A 21,009-nucleotide genomic window follows, 5' to 3' on the forward strand; every position below is an offset into this window, starting at 1 on the left:
CCAGGATTGCTCCAGCCTGCCTGGCTCCCTGCCCCCTGGGAAATTGGGAGCCTCAGGGTCTGGTCACCCCGTTGGCCGGCTCTGCTGAAACGCAAGCCTTTTATGTATATAATTCCCCAGCTAAACTGCAGGCTCGTTTAGGGCAGGGCTTTCGCATGGATTTTTACCAGTCATGCAATGCTCTGTATTTAGCTGTCACCTGACTATGGCAAATGAGAGAACTAGGGTCATCCTGAATGGTTCCTGATCGACAAAGGGGCCCTTGACTTCCTCCAGCACGACTGTGGCCACCTCCCAGCCTCTCTGGGGACACAGGGAGAAGGCAGTCATCTACAAGCCAAGGAGAGAGGCCCCAGGAGGAACCAACTCTGCTGACACCTTGATGTTGGACTTCCAGCTTCTAGAACTGTGAGAAAATAAATTTCTGTTGTCTAAGCGATGCAATGTAGGGTACTTTCAGCAACCCTGCAATTCGTGAGAAGGGGAGGGGTTCTTGGAGCAGTGTGATAACTCCTCAGGGGGGGTGGTGGTTTTTCAGTATGAGTGAGGCTCTGACCCCTTGATGGGAGAGTGGGACCCTTACCTTCATTGCCTACGCCGCCTGGCAGCCCCAAGGGCCCCTCCTGGCCAGGAGCTCCAGGGTAGCCATGCTGTCCAGGTGGTCCAGGCAGTCCTGGTTGTCCTAAAGGTCCTGGGAAGCCTGGGTGACCCTTCAGGCCCGGCATTCCTGGCATCCCTTGGCTTCCTGCAACAATTGAGACAAGAGCTGTGAGGCCAACCCATACGGTTCATTGTAAATGACATCAACATCCTCAGAGTTGTTCTATAAAAATAGGATTTCATTTTTTTCTGGATTGTAGGGACTCTGGAAAATATAAAGAAGCACAAAAGATAAGATCAACGTAACTCATGCCATCACCCTGAGATAATTACTAACATCTTCTGGCCATTTTTCTATTCACATAAATATACCTAGAAATAGATATTGTCCAATACTGACATTACACTATAAGTAAAATTTTAATCTAGCTTTTTTTCACTTGACTTCATATTTTGAGCATCTTGCTACATTTAAAATACTCTTTATAAGCATGTTAAATGACTACATGAATAATCTCCTATCACGTGGACACATTTGGTCCTCTCCACATCTTTTTTTTGTTCTTACAAACAGTGTTATAAGGAAGAGGTTTTTGGTATATATACAGGGTGTCCCAAAAATGTATACACACTTATTGTACATTATTAATTCCAATGGGTTAAATCTGAAAAGAAATATTAATTGAGCTATCAGTGTTAAGTGTGTATACCTTTTTGGGGGGACACCCTGTATATCTGTGCCCACGTTGTCAGTCATTTCTTTAGGAACGTGTCCTAGAAAGAGACTTGGTGGGTCAAAGCAAACGCGAACTCGATGCTTTTTTACTGCACGTCACACTGATCTCAGAGCGCCTGCCCTGTGTGTTTTTTTTAAAAAATTATATCTTTATTGATTTCAGGGAGAGGAAAGGAGAGGGAGAGAGAGAGATAGAAACATCAATGATGGGAGAGTCATTGATCAGCTGCAGCCCGCAACCCGGGCATGTCCCCTGACCAGGAATCGAACCCTGATCGCCTGGATCCTAGGTCGACGCTCAACCGCTGAGCCACGCCCGGCAGGGCTGCCCTGCGTGTTTTCCTCCCACTCCTTCCCGGCACGGAGAGCTGGTGCTGAAGCAGACGGAAGCCAGGCGGGCCAACACCGAGGAAAGCGTGAGGTGCGAGCTGTTTCACTCTGCATGCTTTCGATTATGAGTTACATTTCTCTCTCTTAGTTTTTGCTTTCTGGTGAAATTTTTTTTTCTTCCTTGATATTTTCCCTTAGGGGTTTTGGATTTTTTTCTTATAGATTTCAGGATTCCTCATATACATTAACTTACTTTCCTTCATATCTATTTCAAAGTTTACTCTGCTTCCCAAATTTTCATTTTGTTTTTGACATGTAGAATGTTAAGATTTGTGTGCATTTTACACATTTTGTGTGTGTGTTTTCTTTCCTTGATTTTATGTCTAGAATACCCTGCCTTAGCCAGGGGTCAGATAACTATGAGCATATATTTTCTTCTAGATTTTTTTTTTTTTGAATACTAACTCTCCGGGCCTCCTTATATTTGGGCATATTCTCCTTTCTTCTTGGAACATAAAGTTTGTTACATTCATCCAATTAATACCAGTAGAAGGGCCAACGTCTGCCATTTGCATAATGTTTCTCCAATGACTCTCAGGGTCACTCGTTCATCTATCCCTGACCAGCCCCCCAAGTGTGCAGGGCTGGCTTGAGAAGAAGATGCAGACACAGGGGGAACTGGGGCAGGGGGTCAATAATGAAAGGGATCAACTTAGTCTTGGACCAACCCAGACTCTCAAGCCCATGTCCCAGTTATCTGATTTCTTAAACCATATCGGGGAGAAAGGTATGCAGTAAGCAGGATGCATAAATTCTCACGCACTCCAGTTTCACTGTGGGAAATGAGGACAATTATTTTTGGGTTCTATCTTTAGAGTTCACAGCTCCGGGGAAAGTAGGATTGCTAGTGGCTGAGGGTGGAGTCAGGAGAGCAGGCAGGCTGTGCTGCAGGCAGTGAAGTTTACTGGGAAGCCGGGCTCCTCCCACAATACTTTGTTCTTCTACAAGGACAGACAAGGGGACTTCACCACCCAGCGCCTTTATGGCTGCATGAACCGAGAGTGCTGACCAAGGAAGGTCATGGGAACCGTGGCCAAGAGGGTGGAGGTTGGTCTGAGCGCAAGTTTCTGGAGTGCCTCCCTCATAGAAGTGAATAGGCCAGGCCAGGGATAAATGGTTAAATGACCTCTGCTACTTAAGTGGTTGCCTTAAAAATTGGGTTGAGGCATTTTGTTCTTTCAGTTATCTGTGGAGCTCAATAGTTTAAGTCAATTTCCATTTATTGAACATCTGGTAAAAAAGGAACAATACAGAAAATCAGCTGCCCTCAGCTAAATAAAATCTGATCCATGAATTCGTGTGAGATGTTATTTGGAAGTTCTGCTCAGAAACCCGGCTGTGTAGGTCCCCTTTGTAACTGCCCAGTACAGCCAAGCAAGCCGGACACAGTTTTGTCTGCATGTGGCTCCTGGCTACACAAGGTAAGCACAGGATGATTCTTGTCCTAAAAACATTCCGGAGGGACGCTGGAACTAAGTGGGGAAAAGAAAAAGTAAGACTTGTGCCATACGGTGCGGTCTCTTCTTACCAAATCCCCCAGAAGGGATTTCGGAGCCACCCTGGGAGCCACGGTGCAGTGGGATCAGACCCCCTGCTCCCCTCCTGCCGTGGTGACTTACCCCTGAATCCAGGTGGGCCTCTGTCTCCAGGAAGGCCTTTCAGTCCAGGGTGTCCGGGCAGTCCAGCATCTCCTCGGGGTCCAGGCTGGGCTCCCAGGACTTCGCCAGGAATGCCCTTGTCCCCTGGTGGCCCAGCTGGTCCTGGTGCGCCGCTGGGACCTGGGAGTCCATCTGGGCCAGGGAGGCCCGCCAAGCCTTTGGATCCTCGGGGTCCCACAAACCCTAAAAGGAAACATGGTTCATCCTCACAACCGAAGGTCAGCATTGTAATGCTCTAAGAGAGGTATCAGAAAAAGGCTGGAGACCCCGAGGGTTTGCAGTTGGGGTCCTCAGCTCAAGCCCTGGCCCTGCTGCCCATCTTGGAGCCCTCAGTACTCACAAGGCTTCCTGCCTCCCTCTGCTGTCTGGGCCCCAGCCCTACAATTTAGCTACAGTGGATGAGGCCTTCAGAGCCAACTCCTCCTTGGACATAAATTGTCATTATTCATGGTATCCCATGTTGTGCAAACAATCCCAAAAGACAGCTTTTGTGGGACCTTCCAGGATGTGTGTGCAATGAGGGTCAGAGTGGTGTGATGGACGACCCCTCAGAGCCCAAACTCTGATCCCTATAACTCTCTCCCTGGTCATTAGTCAATTCAGAAAGGCTCTGAAAGGGAATCGATAGCCCTTTGTCATTGTGACTGTCAACTGCCCATATTTGGATGGAGGGACGTGGCTGTCATGTGCTCGAGCATTTGTGCCTTTCTTGGATGCCACTGGGTCAAGTGTTCTCACCACCACTTCCCCGTCAGGGTCTTTATTCCGGTGTGACCTCAGACTGAACTGCAGGAACAGTCATGTGTTTGTTCAGAAGGAAAGAGTCTTGTGGTCATTCCTGCCTCAGCCTTGGTGTGCAGACTGTGGGAAGGGAGGCAGTGGCTGCCCCTTCTGTGTGGTGTACCTGACGAAAAGACCCCCTGCATGGGGCCTCGGGCCTTTCCTGGGACGGTAAAGTTTGCCGCTGGGAGCTGGGAGCTGGGAGCTGGGAGCTGGGAGCTGGGAGCTGGGAGCTGGGAGCTGGGAGCTGGGAGCTGGGAGCTGGGAGCTGGGAGCTGGGAACTGGAAGCTGGGCTGAATGGTATGGCTGTGTTTGGGACACAGAACAAAGGATCTGGACATAACCCAAAAATTAATTAGCTGGACCCTAGTTCAGAGTTTTAATGATGTGATTTACCCATGTAAGGAAAGATGGAGTTCATGGAAACATTAAAAACTATGCATGGGAACCCTGCACTGAAACTTGTGGGTGCGAGTGCATATGCGGGTCTTATTTCCGGAATAGACTCTGGGTGTGTTCTGTAGTCTTTGAAGTTGGGCATTGTATTTTCTTCCACATGTGGTAAGGGAAGTACAGTATATTCCATCACCACTGAGAGTGACATGCATTTCAAAACTGAATACGTCAGTTCCTCCTCTACCCTGTCCCTCTGATGTACCCAGTGGCCCCATTCACTTAAGGGCTTACATTTCAGAATAGACCAGGCTTTGTCCGCTTCCCAACCCTCCGGATAACGGGCACATCCACTCATTCTCCTCGCCAGGAGAACGCCATGCAGTTCACACCCTATGCAGTTCACGCCCACGTCTGGGCATGTAAATTATGACTACTAGGTACCCTTCATATTCAAGGCAAGAAGGTATTAATGAATTGTTCTCCTCTCAAAAAAATGCACACTTAACTTTTGTACATGTGGTATCTATCAACCGACTGGCAATGCTCTAACTCCTAAACATGTTGGTGCTCCCAGCAGGGCAATAGGATGAAACAGTCTGGCCCTCTGGTGCGGCAGATAAACTTTGTTTCTCTCCAAGGCAGGGTTTGCACCAATGTCTAAACAAAAGACATAGGAGTATGCCTCCCAATTTTGCAAAACACAGCGAGATGCATAATATGAAAGGCAGCGATAAAGGTTTCCAAAAATCTCTATGGGCTGGAACACTGAATCCAGGGAGGAAACCTATCAGGGACCGAGGCAAAGTTCTCCATTTAGGATTAAGCCACTTGTCTGAGTGTAGGGCAGGGAAGAGGCAAAATTCACCGAATCTTCACTGAAAATATTTACTAAGGACCTAAGCCCAAGGACACACAGACCCACTGTTCGGTGTGATAGTCCAGACATGCAGAACATTTATTCAGTGTCTGGAGCCCAGTTGGAAATGAGTGCTGACAGGCTGGAGGGCACTCATGGAAGGATGAATTCTGAGGGCATGGAAATTATGTCATAAAAAGAAAGTGTGTGTTCCCGGGGTCAGTTCTGCCCATTCCTGAGATGGCTGTGGGGAGATATGACTGCTCTCCCCCAATGTGAGTGAAGGGTGATTATGCGGTAGAACCACTGGCTCAAGGAACAACTGACGGAGAACCTGCTGGGAGGCAAATCCCATTTCCAGCAATAAGAGCGTTTCAATGTTTCACAGGTGCTGGGTGACAAGAGTGATTCTTGTAGAGGCTGGGAGAACATCTGACCAGAACTCTGAGGGAGGATGCTTGGCCTTGGGTGACCTTAGTGACTTCTACAGTTTTATTTAAATAATACAATTCCAAAATGCATAGTCTCCGTATACCAAGCAACCAGTCACATTCACACTGTTTTGTCCATAACCACAAAGGGACACTGTGGGGAGCCGTTGTGGCCCTAGGCATGGAAGAGCTGCCTGTGTGAGCTGCAGAAGTGCTCCCCTGCTCCCTGGGAGATGTGGGTGAGCTGCTGTGGCCCCAGGCACAGAGGAGCTGCCTGGGTGAGCTGCGGATGTGCTCCCCTGCTCCCAGGGAGATGTGGGTGAGCTGCTGTGGCCCCAGGCACAGTGCCTAGGTGAGCTGCGGATGTGCTCCCCTGCTCCCAGGGAGATGTGGGTGAGCTGCTGTGGCCCCAGGCACAGTGCCTAGGTGAGCTGCGGATGTGCTCCCCTGCTCCCAGGGAGATGTGGATGAGCTGCTGTGGCCCCAGGCACAGAGGAGCTGCCTGGGTGAGCTGCAGAGGTGCTCTCCTGCTCCCTGACCCAGTCCTTGAGGCACCAAAGCAATACTAAATTCTAGAAAGGCTAATTAGGAAGCTGGCCCCGGCCTGAAGGGTTAAAGGATAGTTAAGCCACATACCAAGCCAAGGACTCAATCCTCCCCAAAAGTTCCCATTAGAAGCCGAGATAAGGATACTTTCCAAGGCCTGAGCTCCTGCAGGAGGCAGGGTGTTTACTCTGAAAAGGCATTCGTAGGACCTTGGAGGAATTACTTAGTATCGGGCTAAGGGAAGAAATGTGGGGCGGGGTGCTATTCAGCACAATCAACAGTGTCTGTATTTATTAAGCTGAAAAAATAAACTCGGGGCTGGCAGCTGGCAACAGGAATGAGCTGCAGCCCTCCCGATCCCATCTTTTTTGTGTCTGTCTTTTCTTCATCCTCACCCCTTCCTCAGGACCGTTCGACTCTGCCGGCGGGCTCCGGCAAGTGGCGCCCGAACAGGGACCTGAGAGTAAGGATCCGGTGAAGGACGTCGCGGAAGGGACGCGTCCGAGAACAAAAGTAAGAGGTTGGTGCGCGAACAAATTGCAGTTGATTTACAGTCGGGAGTAAAAAATCATGGGACAGGAAAGTAGTATAGAATTGTTTGTCTAAGTGCTGAAAAGTATGCTTAAAGCCAGGGGAGATAAGGTCACTAGTGCACAAATATTTAAGTTTCTAAGCTTTGTAGAGGAGATCTGCCCCTGGTTCCCTAAAGAGGGCACAGTTAACAGGGAAACGTGGCAGTGGGTTGGAAAACAGCTGCAGACGCATTATTCGCTCCATGGGCCCTCGGAGGTGCCGGTAGAAACACTTTCCCTCTGGACCCTGATTAGGGACTATCTAGATCTTGACCCAGAAAGCAAGTGGTGGGGGAGAGCCACAGAGGACGGAGGTCCTGGGGCTGCGGCTCCAAAGGATAGAGAGAAGCCTCTGCCTTAGAATCCTTGTCCCCCGGCCTTAGAGGCTTTAGCACAGGTTGGTGGGGGTAGTGAGAATGGCGATGAGCTCCGTCCACAGGACAAGGCAGACTTAGAGGACGCCGTGGCTCGATACAGTGAGGAGGATGAATGGCTCATGGTAATGGAGGAAAAGCCCAAGGAGGAAGGGTCTGGAGGGTGGCTAGGACTTTTAGAGCAGCAAATGCAAGGGCTACAAGAATGGATGAAAAAATTGCATAGCTGTCTGCAAGGAGGCATCCTAAGAAAACACCGCAGGGAACATCAGAGTAAAACTGTCGTTTTAGAGCAGTAAAGTGGTAAAGAGGAGAGGGCGACTGGAAATATACGGCATAGCTTGTGACAATCAAGGACGTTGTCATAGAACAGCATGTGCAAATCTTAATCATACCAGTTTCTAGGCAGCTGGCTCACCCAGGTAAGCAAGGGCTGAACAGCTAGATGAAAAATGGACTTTTTCACCTCTCCTCCCCAGTAACGACCCCTTGTTTATTGTGATTTATTTCCTACTTCTGAGTTGACTTTCCCTGGAAAGGAGACTGCTTAACGTGCAAAGCTTTGTCGAAGAGTAGGGTGCATGTAAGATGCTGAGTTCTGGGCTGCACTCACACCAAGGTCTGCTATTGTAGAGCCAAGACTGACAGCTTTATCTATAGAAAGCAAATTATGGATATGTTTTTTTTAAAAAGGATTGTCATTTGATATATACATATATTAATGCCAATAGTTTAATTCAACAACATGTAATCTAAGGTGACAGCGCTTTTGGCAAGCCAAGTCTCGGTCTACCTATGCCCTCGTGAGGTGGGAAGATCCACTCACGGGGCAGTGGCAGGGTCCTGATCCAGTACTCATTTGGGGGCGAGGGCATGTTTGTGTTTTCCCACAGGATGCCGAGGCGGCGCGGTGGCTCCCAGAGAGGCTGGTGCGGTTTGCGGAGAACCAGTCGACTGACAGAGGGAATGCAGCAGATGAGTCTCGAGGACCAGCCCCGGACTCGCCGAATCAGAACAAGGCGGCGTCTGATCCGGAGTCAGATGGAGACAAAGATGAAGGAGGCTGAGGACATGGTTCGTGGGCAAGGAGGGACGCCTCCTGCCACAACCATCTTCTTGGCCATGTTAGCGCTCTTGATGAGCCAAGCTCCTGCGGCACGGGCCAAAGTATATTGGGCTTATGTGCCTGATCCCCCAATGCTCCACGCTGTGGAATGGGGCCTTAGGCCCGTTCCTGTTTATACCAACTACACATGGGGGCTTGGGGGGCTCAGCAGTGGCCACATAGCTGCCTTCCGTCTCCAGGGATTACTGGAGAGCTGCCCATTTGTCTCTCTGCCATCACTGAGGCCACAGGGTGTGTCACCCTTGACACAACCACACACCAGACATGGACGCCTCAGTGGTACCTTGATGTGACTATTAATAACTCCACCTACAGAATAAAAGCAGGAAATTACACCCGGTGGAGAGTAACCCTCATGGGACTACAAAACAGTGGGGCTCCGAAACAGGACATTGGGGAAGCCCCTGATGTCCCTCTGTGTGAGCCGGACACTAGGAACCATACCAGGGGGCCTGTATGGGCTACCTGCAGGAAGGACAAGGCCACGGTGTGGAACATACCCGGGGTCAATGAGACCTTGCAGGACTGGAGCCCCTACAAGGCCAACCTTACTGAGCTTGGATCCACTCATCGGTGGACTGTTGAGGGCCTTTGGACAGTCCCCGGGGGAAGGCCACAAACACAGCTGTGGAGGTTGGCTGCAGCCATGGGACCTAATATGTCCATAACAAATGACGAACGAGGCCACATCCAGGTTGGCGGACTCTCAGCTGAGCGGTATCAACGGGCTCAGGCCTGCGTGCCACACCCTTGGGGGCTTGTTGTCGGGACTGTAAAAATTACCAAAAGTGATTGGGGCTATAATGTGACCTGTAACAGCTGTACTCTTGCAAACTGTGTAATGGGGGTGGCCTCGGGTACTCAGGTCTTAGTGGTGCAACAACCTGCCTTTATGATGTTGCCTGTCAATGTGTCAGGGCCGTGGTGTCGTGATGAGGGGCTCCAACTGTGGAGAGAGGTAGAGCATGCTTTAGCACCACAGAAGCACCGATTCATCGGTCTCCTGACAGCGGGCATCGCCGCCCTCGCCTCCCTCATTGCCACGGCTGCCACCGCTGCTGTGGCCCTCACAAAAGAGGTACAGACTGCCCATGCAGTCAACCAACTGTCTAAAAACGTGAGCACGGCCTTAGGAACTCAGGAGGCCATTGATATCAAGTTAAATGACAGAATTAATGCCTTATTTGATGTAGTTAATTATCTAGGGGATGAGGTGCAGGCATTAAAAATGAGAACTTCCTTTACCTGCCATGCTAGATATAAATGGATCTGTGTCACCCAGAAGGAGTATAACAAATCTGAGCACCCCTGGGAAAAAATCCAAAGCCATCTCCTAGGGGTTTGGCATGACAGCAACGTGTCCTTAGATATCGAGAGTTTACACAAGGAGATCTTAGATATTCGCAATGCTCCACAGCTAGATGAAGACTTAGGGAGAACAGCAGGGAACATCATTAACAAAATCCTTAGCATAGTGCCATCCATGGGAAGTGTTACACATTTAGCTATAGGACTGGCTTGCTTGGCTTTCTTTATCCTTACAATAATGTTATGTTTACCCCTCTTCCTAAAAATGGGTATAAAAGGAATTAAAGAAATTCGCCGTGATCTCCACATGCTACGCCTGCAGGCAATAGATAACGGTGTCTCAAAGTAATAAATAGGGGGGAGATGTGGGGAGCCGTTGTGGCCCTAGGCAAGGAGGAGCTGCCTGTGTGAGCTGCAGAAGTGCTCCCCTGCTCCCTGGGAGATGTGGGTGAGCTGCTGTGGCCCCAGGCACAGTGCCTAGGTGAGCTGCGGATGTGCTCCCCTGCTCCCAGGGAGATGTGGGTGAGCTGCTGTGGCCCCAGGCACAGAGGAGCTGCCTGGGTGAGCTGCGGATGTGCTCCCCTGCTCCCAGGGAGATGTGGGTGAGCTGCTGTGGCCCCAGGCACAGTGCCTAGGTGAGCTGCGGATGTGCTCCCCTGCTCCTGGGGAGATGTGGGTGAGCTGCTGTGGCCCCAGGCACAGAGGAGCTGCCTGGGTGAGCTGCAGAGGTGCTCTCCTGCTCCCTGACCCAGTCCTTGAGGCACCAAAGCAATACTAAATTCTAGAAAGGCTAATTAGGAAGCTGGCCCCGGCCTGAAGGGTTAAAGGATAGTTAAGCCACATACCAAGCCAAGGACTCAATCCTCCCCAAAAGTTCCCATTAGAAGCCGAGATAAGGATACTTTCCAAGGCCTGAGCTCCTGCAGGAGGCAGGGTGTTTACTCTGAAAAGGAATTCGTAGGACCGTGGAGGAATTACTTAGTATCGGGCTAAGGGAAGAAATGTGGGGCGGGGTGCTATTCAGCACAATCAACAGTGTCTGTATATATTGAGCCGAGAAAATAAACTCGGGGCTGGCAGCTGGCAACAGGAATGAGCTGCAGCCCTCCCGATCCCATCTTTTTTGTGTCTGTCTTTTCTTCATCCTCACCCCTTCCTCAGGACCGTTCGACTCTGCTGGCGGGCTCCGGCAGGACACCTGGGTTTGGGGACACTGAATCATATAGAGCATGCTGACACCCAAGCAGGTACTCCCTACTTCACACCACAGTCCATTACCAGAAACACATCCATTTCCCTCCATATACAGGTGAGTAAGTGGCTGAAGCTCTTTGAGCCACTAAATGACATAGAGAATTCTTTGCTTGTGTCACATGTAGATGGAATGTTCAAACTGCTGACTCGGACAAGCTGCAAACGGAAGAGTTGAGCACATAACGCCATGAAAAGCAAAAATGTACATGTTCTTTATCTGGTGGGTGAGCAGCCAGTTGGGAACCCATGATGAGAGGGCTGTTGTGCTTTAATGATAATCACAGAAGAGGGTAACACTAGGTTGCCCTTAGAATGTTTACTGTCAACCCGAGGAAAATCTTTATGCACACTTGTCCTTTTTCCTGCTATATCTGTATTATATTCTGCAAAACTCTAGTACACTGGTGATAAAAACATTCAAGGATTTTAATTCCTAAGGACAAGAAGAAAAGTTGTCGTCAAGCACTTGTCGACCCAGTTTCTAAATGTTGAAAGACAACGGAGCTGGGCACTCTGATCATACGCTCAGTCACGTCCTAACCTGAGAGCCCGAGAGGGGGTCCAGCCTGACTTACCTGGGGGTCCTGGGAACCCTTCACGACCTGGATCTCCTGGGAAACCCTTGAGTCCTGGTGGTCCATCAGCTCCTGAGAATCCTGGCATCCCTCTGAGGCCTTTGACACCTAAACAGCCCAAAGAAATCACAACATCATATCAGAGCCCCATGAGGAAACCCTAACAGTAGGTGAACAGGAGGTGATCAAGTTTGGCACCTGACTTCATGTCGTCTCTTATGAAACTGGAAAATGTTGAAGCCGGGGGATGATAACCCTAAAACGGAACCTCTGACAGCCAGCCACACCCAGTCACAGATCCCACAGACCCAGACAGCAGGCCCCATCCATCGGTGAAGGCCACCAGCTGGCTTGCCCAGAATCCCAGGAGGGACCGACTGGTGGCCAGCTCTCCCTGCTGAAGCTGGAAAGATGGGAAGAGGCGACCACTTCAAATGCATACGCACCAACACCAGGACACAGGAATTAGGAACAGGCAACCATGACACCAACAAGGAAAACTAACAAAGCTCCAGTAACCAACCCTGGAGAACTGGGGGGTCTAACAAGTGCCTGACAAAGAATTCAAAACGATTGTCCTAGAGAAGCTCCCTTCATACAAGAGAAGACAGATAGGCAATAAACAAAATCGGGAAAACAATACATAGAAGCTATAAGAAAAAAACCAAACAGAAATCTTGCAGCAGAAGATGATAACGACTGAATTAAAACAGCCTCTCTGGGCTTAGAGAATGACCGCCAGTGTTTAAAAGTCATGTGTAAACACTCAAACTGTAATAAGAATAATGCTCAATATTACGGTTCCACGGTGTGCTGATTAAGGGCTCAGAACGCCTGGGTGTGAATCCTGATTCTACCTCTTCTATGTGTGTGAACATGTTGCTGAACCTCTCTGGGCCTCAGTTTCTTCATCTGCAAAATGGGGAAATAATACCTACTTCATGCAGTATTGTGAGGATTAAATGAATGAGGTGATTACTGTAAAATATCTGAGCAGTGTTTGCACAGTGGGTGAGCTCTACAAAAGTTCTCATGAAAAGGCCGGAGTGCCTCACCAATGTCTCGAAGCTGAACTTCCATGCTTTTTCACCCAATTCACAGCTTTTCCTCAGAAAGCGGATGCTGTGTGACACCCACCCACACTTCCCTCCTCAGAAAGTATTCGATGGCAGAAGTGAGCCAGAAGAGTCAGACAGGACGCAAGCTAGGGGCTCTCAGCCATGGGCGCCCTGATCAGGAAGTGAAACTGACCAGCCATGGCAGGACCATATCCGGAGCCCCAGACGCCCAGACCCAGACTTCTGAGCCCTATGTGGTGACCAGGCCTCAGATTGTGTCTCATGTGTGGGACTTCGGTCCTCTCTGACCACAGAGTCTCCATCTGTATAAGAGGTCCTTGCAAGAGGCAAGGTTTGCAAACTGACAGTAAGCACATGTTTCTAAACACAGGGGTTCTGGGGAAAAATTCCTCATATTTGTTTCTGTTTCCATCAGGTCCAGGGTCAATGTCAAGAGACACAAGATTAAAAGCTCTGCAGACTGGCTTGAGCTGAGTAGATCCTTTATCAGGATTCCCAGGCCTGGGACGATTTCATTCTGCAGTCAGGGCTGCAGAAACCTGATGCCTCCAGGTTCACTCAGGGGCACAAGAAAGAACCGGAAAGACCTGCATCTGCAGGGCACCCTCCCCCATGGTGAGCTGAGAGGAGCTGCATGAGTACAGGCCTGAGGCTAGGCTCTGAGGTTTGGTCAGCTTCCTGAGTGGCCGAGTGGTTCTCTGCCTCCTGCCTATGGCCCCTCTGACACCCTCTCCACTCACTCTAGACCTTCCTGGAGCTTTTGGAAAAGCACTGATGTCTGGAAGGTTGATTACACCCACACTTCTCTAGGACCATATTTTTGAGTGGCAAGGCACTAGAAGGCTGCCTGAGTTCCCTCCAGCTTCAATAGTGTACACCTTACAGCAATTCATTCCACCTCCCCCATCGCATTCTGCAAACTTTTACAATACCTTAAACATTTTTAATAAGTATGGGAAACTAGAAAGTGCCCTGTACCCTTCATCCAGAGCCAATATACTCAGATTTGAAAAATGTTGACTTACATTACGTATAATGAAGGACTTAGACTAAACAGGAAGTAAAACTTCAGACCAGCTAAATGAAATAACTCCTAATCTATTGGACATCTTTGATCTGAACCTTTTCATATGGGAAGCAAACTTAAGACATTTTTTCCAGGTGTCTCTGTGCCTGCCTGGTCTCAGGCTCTCAGGTACCACAGCCAGCACACCTGCCTACTGCTGGCAGCCTGGTGCTTCAACCAGGTGCTTCAGGAATCACCGTATTTCTCTGTAAGTAGTGAGAACAGCAGCCTCCTCTCTGCAGCATGTGAGGCAGGTGGGCAGGGGGTGTAGAGTTGCACTGGTACAGTAAGAATCCCAGCCTCTCCATGCTACTCTCCTGTAGGAAAAGGCCAGCAAACAACAAGCAAACTCTGAAGGAGTTGGGTAGCAAGCTTCCCCAGAATCGCAGAAATCCCCTTGAAAATGAGGGAGACATTTCTGACAGGAACTGAAAACAGATCCTTGTCGATCTGGGAAGCTTGCCCCCAGGAGGGTTATGGCCTTAAGAACAAATGTGAAGCATTAGCATAAAACAAAGCCATTTGTTTATGTGCATTTCATAGTTTCTACTGATCACTATCTCTCACACCTGCCTTTCTGTAGCTCACAATAAAAATCGCTGGATGGCGAGGAGGGTGGTTGCAGCCTCCAGAGCCTCCACCCTCTGCATTTCCACCTAAATTCTACATTCTCCGGGTCTCGAGTTCTCCTCCCGCGAGCACAACACTCTCCCTTTAGAAATGTCCCCGCAGGCCATTAGGTTGGGCTGCTGCTCTGCCATCATGTAGAGGGGGACAATCCAGCATCTTGGAGTTTTCCGTCTTTTTCTACATGAGGGCAGAATGGGGTCCAGAGGGACTTGTCCCCTTGGGCCAGGGAGAAGGTGTGCTGTGTGTGCACCCACCAGCTCTCACTGGGGGGCCCCAGTTCCCGAAGGTCTTGTCAGCAAGGCTGGCTGTGGGAAAACACACGGTGTGGCAACCCAAGATTCACCCTTACTCACACTCCAAATAAATGCATAGATTATCCAAAATTCCCCACTGATAGCACGATCCTCTTTGACTATTACCTCCCCAGTGTAATGGCATGATTTTAAGCAGACCCTTGTCCTTGACTGGGGCAGAGGAGGAAGGAACAGTCAGTATTAGTCAGTGCCAAAGGGTGCTCTCTCTCACACAAGACTGGACTTCTCTCATCATTCTGACAATGAAACAGGGGTCTGGTCAAACTCAGATGTATAGAACTATATTGGTGCAGAATGCCAATATATTTGTTAATCTAGAAATATACATGTAATTGATGAACAGAATTAAAGGGCCTTGTACCGATGAAGTCCTACATGAATATAAAGTTTGACAGATATAATAAAGCAAAAGATACATTTTTCAAGTTATTCTGAAATGACGGGGTATTGGATGAGTTCAATTCATAAGTCTGTTTCTGCCAAGAAACCCCAGTTTACAAAGCAGGAAGAGCCTAGATCACCTGTCAGGTGAGGAGACTAAGTTTCAGAAGCAATAAGTGAGTTACCCAAAGCCTCACTGCTAGTTAGTGTTAGAGCTGGACTCCATGGCAGGCTTCTGGCCGCATGTCTCATGTTCTCAACACTGAATTAGCCGAGTGACCCCAGTGGGTGCTCGAGGCGCTCTTCCCTGCCCTACCGTAGCCAGAAGAGGCGAGGAGTCAAAAGGCCGAATGAACTCCTGCTGATTGCTGTGGTCTGAGAACTCGCCGGGCCTAGGTTGACTGACACAGACCTCTGAGCAGCTGTGGTTGCCTGGGCCCCATCTGTTATCTCTGTAATGCCATGCCGTGAGCGGGCACATGGATGGCTGTAGACACGGCTCTGTCATGGGGAACCCTTAATTATTTCACGTGGGCTCTTTGGATGGAGTGATTGCTTTGTGCCAGCAGACAAAAGCCCAGTTCCTCCTAGACTGCAGACACAAATTCCTAGCCCTGCTTATTTCTGCTTTCATCTCAATCAAAACCCCAAAGAAATGATCTTCTCTCGTAGGTTTTTCCCATGTATCCACAGACTGATTTCCCTCTCAGTCTTAAAGAGGCACTTCAGTCTCTGCCACTCTTTGGGTGCCCACCAAGGTTTGTGCTACAGCCGAGGCTGAGTCCTGTGTAACAAGAATCTTCTCCTTTACACTGGGGTTCAGCTAAGTGTCAATTACCACACACGTTTCCTGTACTGATGAGTAAAAGTCTGCTTCCTTTAGAAGCTACTGGTTGGTAGTAGAGTGGCAAGATGGCAGAACACGGTGACATCCAAGGGCGGAAAGAAATGCAGGGGGCAGAGGAAAGATGTACAGAGGAGAAAGAAAAATGAAGATGCGAACGGGAAGGCTGGAAGTGATCTCTAGTTTACCAGAGCACATTACCTATGGGTCCTGGGGGTCCCGGCTGGCCTGGCAATCCCTTGGGCCCTCCAATACAGTCTGGGAAGAAAGACAAAAAGAGATGAGCTGAAGCAATCTTTAATGCGAGTCTCACAGCTTTGGGATATTGCCAAGGTCAAGAGCACCAGCCATGAAAACCAGCTACCATTTTATGATCAGAGTAATTTAATGAGTTAATTAATCCTGATCTGATGTAAATAAAAGTTTAATTTTATTGTGTAATGGAATTAGAATATTAATATAAAATGCAAATAAGATAAGTCCAGTTAAATAAGAACTGGCACTGTGCTGGCAATGATCCACTCCTCATTTAGGGCAACACCTCAGCATGGCTGAGCTAACCTAGTTCCTCCCCAGTGAGCCAATGTGACTGCCTTTTTATCTGGAAATGCCCACCAAAGGATGAAGGCTGTTTCTGATTTCAAAAGCAATTCTTTGATTTCTCCTTTGTGATTTTGAATACTCTCAGAATCAGCCACAGCAATAACTGCTTTGAGCCATGTAACATGAAACCTGAGTGGCAGCCACTTCTGGTTGGTGTGGCCAGGCAGTGACATCAGGTGGGGGTATTTTGTTGTGTGGCCTTTGCCCGAGAGAGCCCCTTTGCAGGTACAGCAATCCTTCCAGAATGTCCTTCATCTGCATGCCTAGGATTTGGCTAGGCTCCTACCTTGACAGAGGCTTTGGACTCCTCTGCCACACTGGGAACCCAGGAGGTCAACCTGGCCAGCCCAGGTCATAAAAAGAAAGGAACCCACTGTCTTTGGGCGGCCTGGCCTCCAGCCCGCAGAGCCTCATACCCAGGGGCTTTCTCACATCTATGTCATTGCCAGTTGTCTGGAAACTCTGGGGTTTGCCATTCTCCACACCCTTGCTCTGAGTGCTGGGTCCATTCCCACACCTCAACCTCAACCTCATGCAGGAGACCCACAGATTCTGATGCTACTTCTCTAACTCTTTATAGAGGCTTTGCCTCTCCAATGCCGGCCAGGCCAACCTCTGGGTACCCTTCCTCTCTTCTCTCCCACCACCATGCCTTGGCTCAGGGTTGTTTCCATATCCTCTCCCTGTCTCTCAGCCCTTGTTCCTTCTAGCGTTCATTATCACTAGACCAAATTCTGCTCTCCTATCTGGACTGGCTCTTCACCCTGCATAACAAGCAAATAATTCACAGTTGCTTTTTACACATTTACAGACAGAAAGCTGAATATATGCATATATTTTAGGTGTAAAAATATATCTGTTGAGTTCTTACCAACATTGTAAATTGATGCTTTATATTGGTGGGAAGACTTGGTCACACTATATGCTATTATACTTGCCCTTCCTTTGATTCTCAGTGAAATCGGATGGGGTGCCAGCTCCCAGTTTTGCACATATGTACATTTCTTGCTGCAGCTCCATGCTCACTGCAGGAGCTCGCAGCAGTTGTTGACGAGTCACATATTTTATAACCCAAAACTTTTAAAGAGTTCTAAAGCCGCCTGATCTTCATGACAATACCTGGCTGGACGCCTTGCTGTCCATCACCTCCAATGGGCCTTTTCACACCTGTATCACAATCTGGGAGCAAGACATGATGACAGAGTGAGGCAAATTTGGAACAACTGAAAATGATTAGCTTATCTATGAGTGTGTGTGTTGGTGGTGGGAAGGCTGGGGGATGGGCAGGGACTCCCAAAGCCCATGACTTCAGCACTAGAGAGAGGCTGTTGGTGGCTCTGAAAAAACCCTGTGGTTGGGTATCATTTGTATGTGATATGGCATGGTTACTGGACCCCACTGGGGAATTTATACACTTCCCCAAAGAGTAGCACTATATGTTGAAGCACTAAACAGTGTCTTGTGATTTTGAAAGATGAAAGAAAGGATCCCTCATACCTATTTGTCCTGGAGGGCCTGGTATGCCGGGAGGTCCGGGTAAACCTGGTGGTCCAGGTAATCCAGAATCTCCTGGGAAACCACGCTCCCCTTTGCGGCCTGGCAGGCCCAGTCCTGGAGGACCCCTTTCTCCTGGGATGCCCTTGGTGCCGGGGGCTCCTGGGTAGCCTGCGTCCCCTGTGGGGCCTTTAATGCCTTCACCCTGTGAGAATATTCAGTTTATTTTTTAAAGATACGTAAACCTCAAAGAGTATATTCCCACTTCCCTTTTCCCACTCACCTGAGTTCCATGCTACAGACACAGAGCAAAAAGACAGTGGAGATTAATAGGAACCAATAGTCATGGTCTAACCAAGTCCCAGAAGGGCAGATTTTATAATAATCATGAGCAACACAACAGAAGATAGTTCTGGAAGGCATACAAATCTATTTGAATATTAATTTTCCTCTTTCCAAACCACTAGAACCTGTGCATCCACTGGTACCTTCATTCCCAGAAAGAATTCTGCATAAGAACAGTGAGGCAAAGGTCTGGGTAAATGAGAGTAGGAAAGCAATATTTTTATTGTTATGAGTTAGCATTTGTGGAACATCTACTATTCACAAGGGCTAATGTGTTATTAAAGGAAAGTAAGTCTTTAATTTGAATAAGAAAGAGAAGTGTGCTCACGAGAAATAAGTAGAGATGATAGGATAAAAATAGCAGGAAGCGGGGATGTACCTGGCAATGCCAGGGCCTGTTAATGAAACTACCAAGCAGGCGCAGAACGCTGGGGTGCGCAGCGGAGTGATCAGAGGGGAGGGGGCTGGAGGACTGGGAAGTTAGGAGTGATGTCTGCAGGGTCACAGGCAAACCACAGGACTGGCTTCACATTGAATGTGTCTGAAAGAGCTCCTACAACAGCTGTGCAATTATGTCCCAGCCCAAACAAGTTGTTTTGTTTCCAAAACAAGTTGTATATTTTACAACTCATCCTAGAAAAATAGCGTTCCAACATTTGATTTGGGGGTGGTGGTGTTTCATTCTATGCTACACTAGGAAGAATATTTGTTATCTCTTTGACTTTTAAATGTTCGCTCTGGGCTTGGCTTCCCACCTAACTCACTGTGTCCTAAAAAACATAATTTCTGTTTGTTAAAAGAGAATGGGTTACACGGGGTGAGTTTAGTGTAGTGCCAGCACCATCCCCTTCTGAGGTGTTTAAGAACGTGACTGAGGATGAGCGCTGAGCTGGTCCCACACCACTGGCTACTCACAGGAGGGCCTGGGAGGCCTGGGAATCCATCGAGCCCATCACGCCCCTGGGTGCCGTCGTCACCTTTCAGACCAGGAATGCCTGGGACACCAGGTTGTCCCTTCTCACCTGGGAAAGAATGTGCAGTGTGACTTTACTCATGCAGCTGCCACAGAAGGAGAAACAGTGCAAGAATTGCTTGGCCAAGGAAGACTGACCTTTGGTGGTAATTGTTCTAGAATCTCCCTTTATTCCTTTGGGTCCAGGAGGTCCAATGTCACCAGGGATTCCCTGTGGAAACAAACGCAAAATTTCTTCCTCCTTTGTACTGTTTAAGCGTGTCTGGGAAGATGATGATTTTCCGTTCATACAACCCAAGGGCCATGACCTGTCGTCATGTCCAGTGTTGTCCAAAAGAACTTCCTGCCGTGTCAGAGGTGCCCTATACCTGGCTGTCCAACACAGTGGCCTCCAATCATAAATGAACACTTGCAAGTAGCCAGTAGGACTGAAGAACTGAATTTTTAATTTTAAATAATTACAAATGAATGGAAGCAGCCACACTTAGCTGGACAGTGGAAATCAGGGCCTTACTACTCAAAGTTTGGCCTATAGACCAGCAGCGGGAACCTCTTCTGGGAGCTTGTAAGAAACACAGAACTTCAAGCCCCACCTGGGGCAACTGAACCAGAATTTGTATTTCAACAAAGTCCTAGGATTCATATATTCATGGACTGTTGAGAAGCAATGATCTAAAACATAAGGTGCTCACTCTTAACCTCAATTATTTACGATCTGAGCAGATAATGAGCCTCCGAGTAAAAAGGATGGCAATGTGTGATTACTAATATTGAGAACAATAAAGAGTATTGGAAATGGAAATTATAGTTGGAAGAAAATGCACTATAGAGACACACTTATGGCATTTTAGGCTGTAAAATCTAGTCGAGGTTTTCTAATGAGCAGCTTAATGGTTCAGGATGCATTTTAATATGTGTGATAGGACAGTTTCAGGCAAACCTTGGTTGATCTTAGTTGCAAGATTATGGGAGTTCTTAGTGTTGGTTTAATTAAGTGGCATGTTACAAGTGATTATTACGAGTTCCTTTCTCCTCAAAAAAATTCCACAGATACTTGGTTCATTGATGTAGGTCTTTGCAGAAAAGGGTGATAATCTTTCAGTGTCAGACAGTGTCTCACACACAGACGCTGCTCAATAAGTAGGTGTCGGGCGCATGAATGGACGGATGAATTCATTTATTGACCAATTATTCCATACTGCAAACACTGCCGGAATCGATCAGTGCAAATATTTAAAATCAAAAAACACCTACTCCTTCCTACCACCATGGGGTTGGCAGACACATAAACATATAATTAAATACAAGACAACAAACACACCAGAGGTGTTTGAACACAAGTGCTGTGAATGTGTATGTGAGACAGTTGGGAAGAGCCTCTGCATTGGGAAGATTTCATACATTCCAGACTCACAAAATGGGACCCATTTGGCTTCTAGAAAATATTCAATCATTTTATAAACAATGGAAGAGTCTATCAGTTTTGCCATTAAGTTTGCAATTCTCATGACATATCTTCTTAAAGGAATAGACAGCCATGATTTGAAGACGGTATTATTTTTAAACTAGGATACAAGGTAGCATCTATTAATTTTAGTTGGAAATTATTTGTTTTGTGAGAAATCCTGGGGTCTGGAGCAGAGAGGTGCTTCGGATCTCATTTCTGCCTGTTAAACA

The 21,009-nt window shown here is 48.2% G+C and overlaps 1 protein-coding gene across 1 annotated transcript in view; it reads right to left on the bottom strand.

The window, feature by feature from the left end:
• COL4A2 (collagen type IV alpha 2 chain) overlaps positions 1-21,009 on the bottom strand; it is a 178,510-nt gene that overhangs the window by 22,307 nt on the left and 135,194 nt on the right. Inside the window, exons 23-30 of the mRNA XM_081128618.1 lie at positions 19,471-19,543; positions 19,275-19,381; positions 18,018-18,219; positions 17,640-17,699; positions 16,119-16,175; positions 11,604-11,711; positions 3,346-3,567; positions 584-745 (exon numbers count right to left, since the gene is read on the bottom strand). Coding sequence (XP_080984744.1) covers positions 584-745; positions 3,346-3,567; positions 11,604-11,711; positions 16,119-16,175; positions 17,640-17,699; positions 18,018-18,219; positions 19,275-19,381; positions 19,471-19,543 — 991 coding nt within the window. The remainder of the gene's footprint in view (positions 1-583; positions 746-3,345; positions 3,568-11,603; positions 11,712-16,118; positions 16,176-17,639; positions 17,700-18,017; positions 18,220-19,274; positions 19,382-19,470; positions 19,544-21,009) is intronic.

This window comes from Miniopterus schreibersii (genome assembly GCF_964146895.1).
Source record: "Miniopterus schreibersii genome assembly, chromosome: 2".
NCBI lineage: Eukaryota > Metazoa > Chordata > Mammalia > Chiroptera > Miniopteridae > Miniopterus > Miniopterus schreibersii.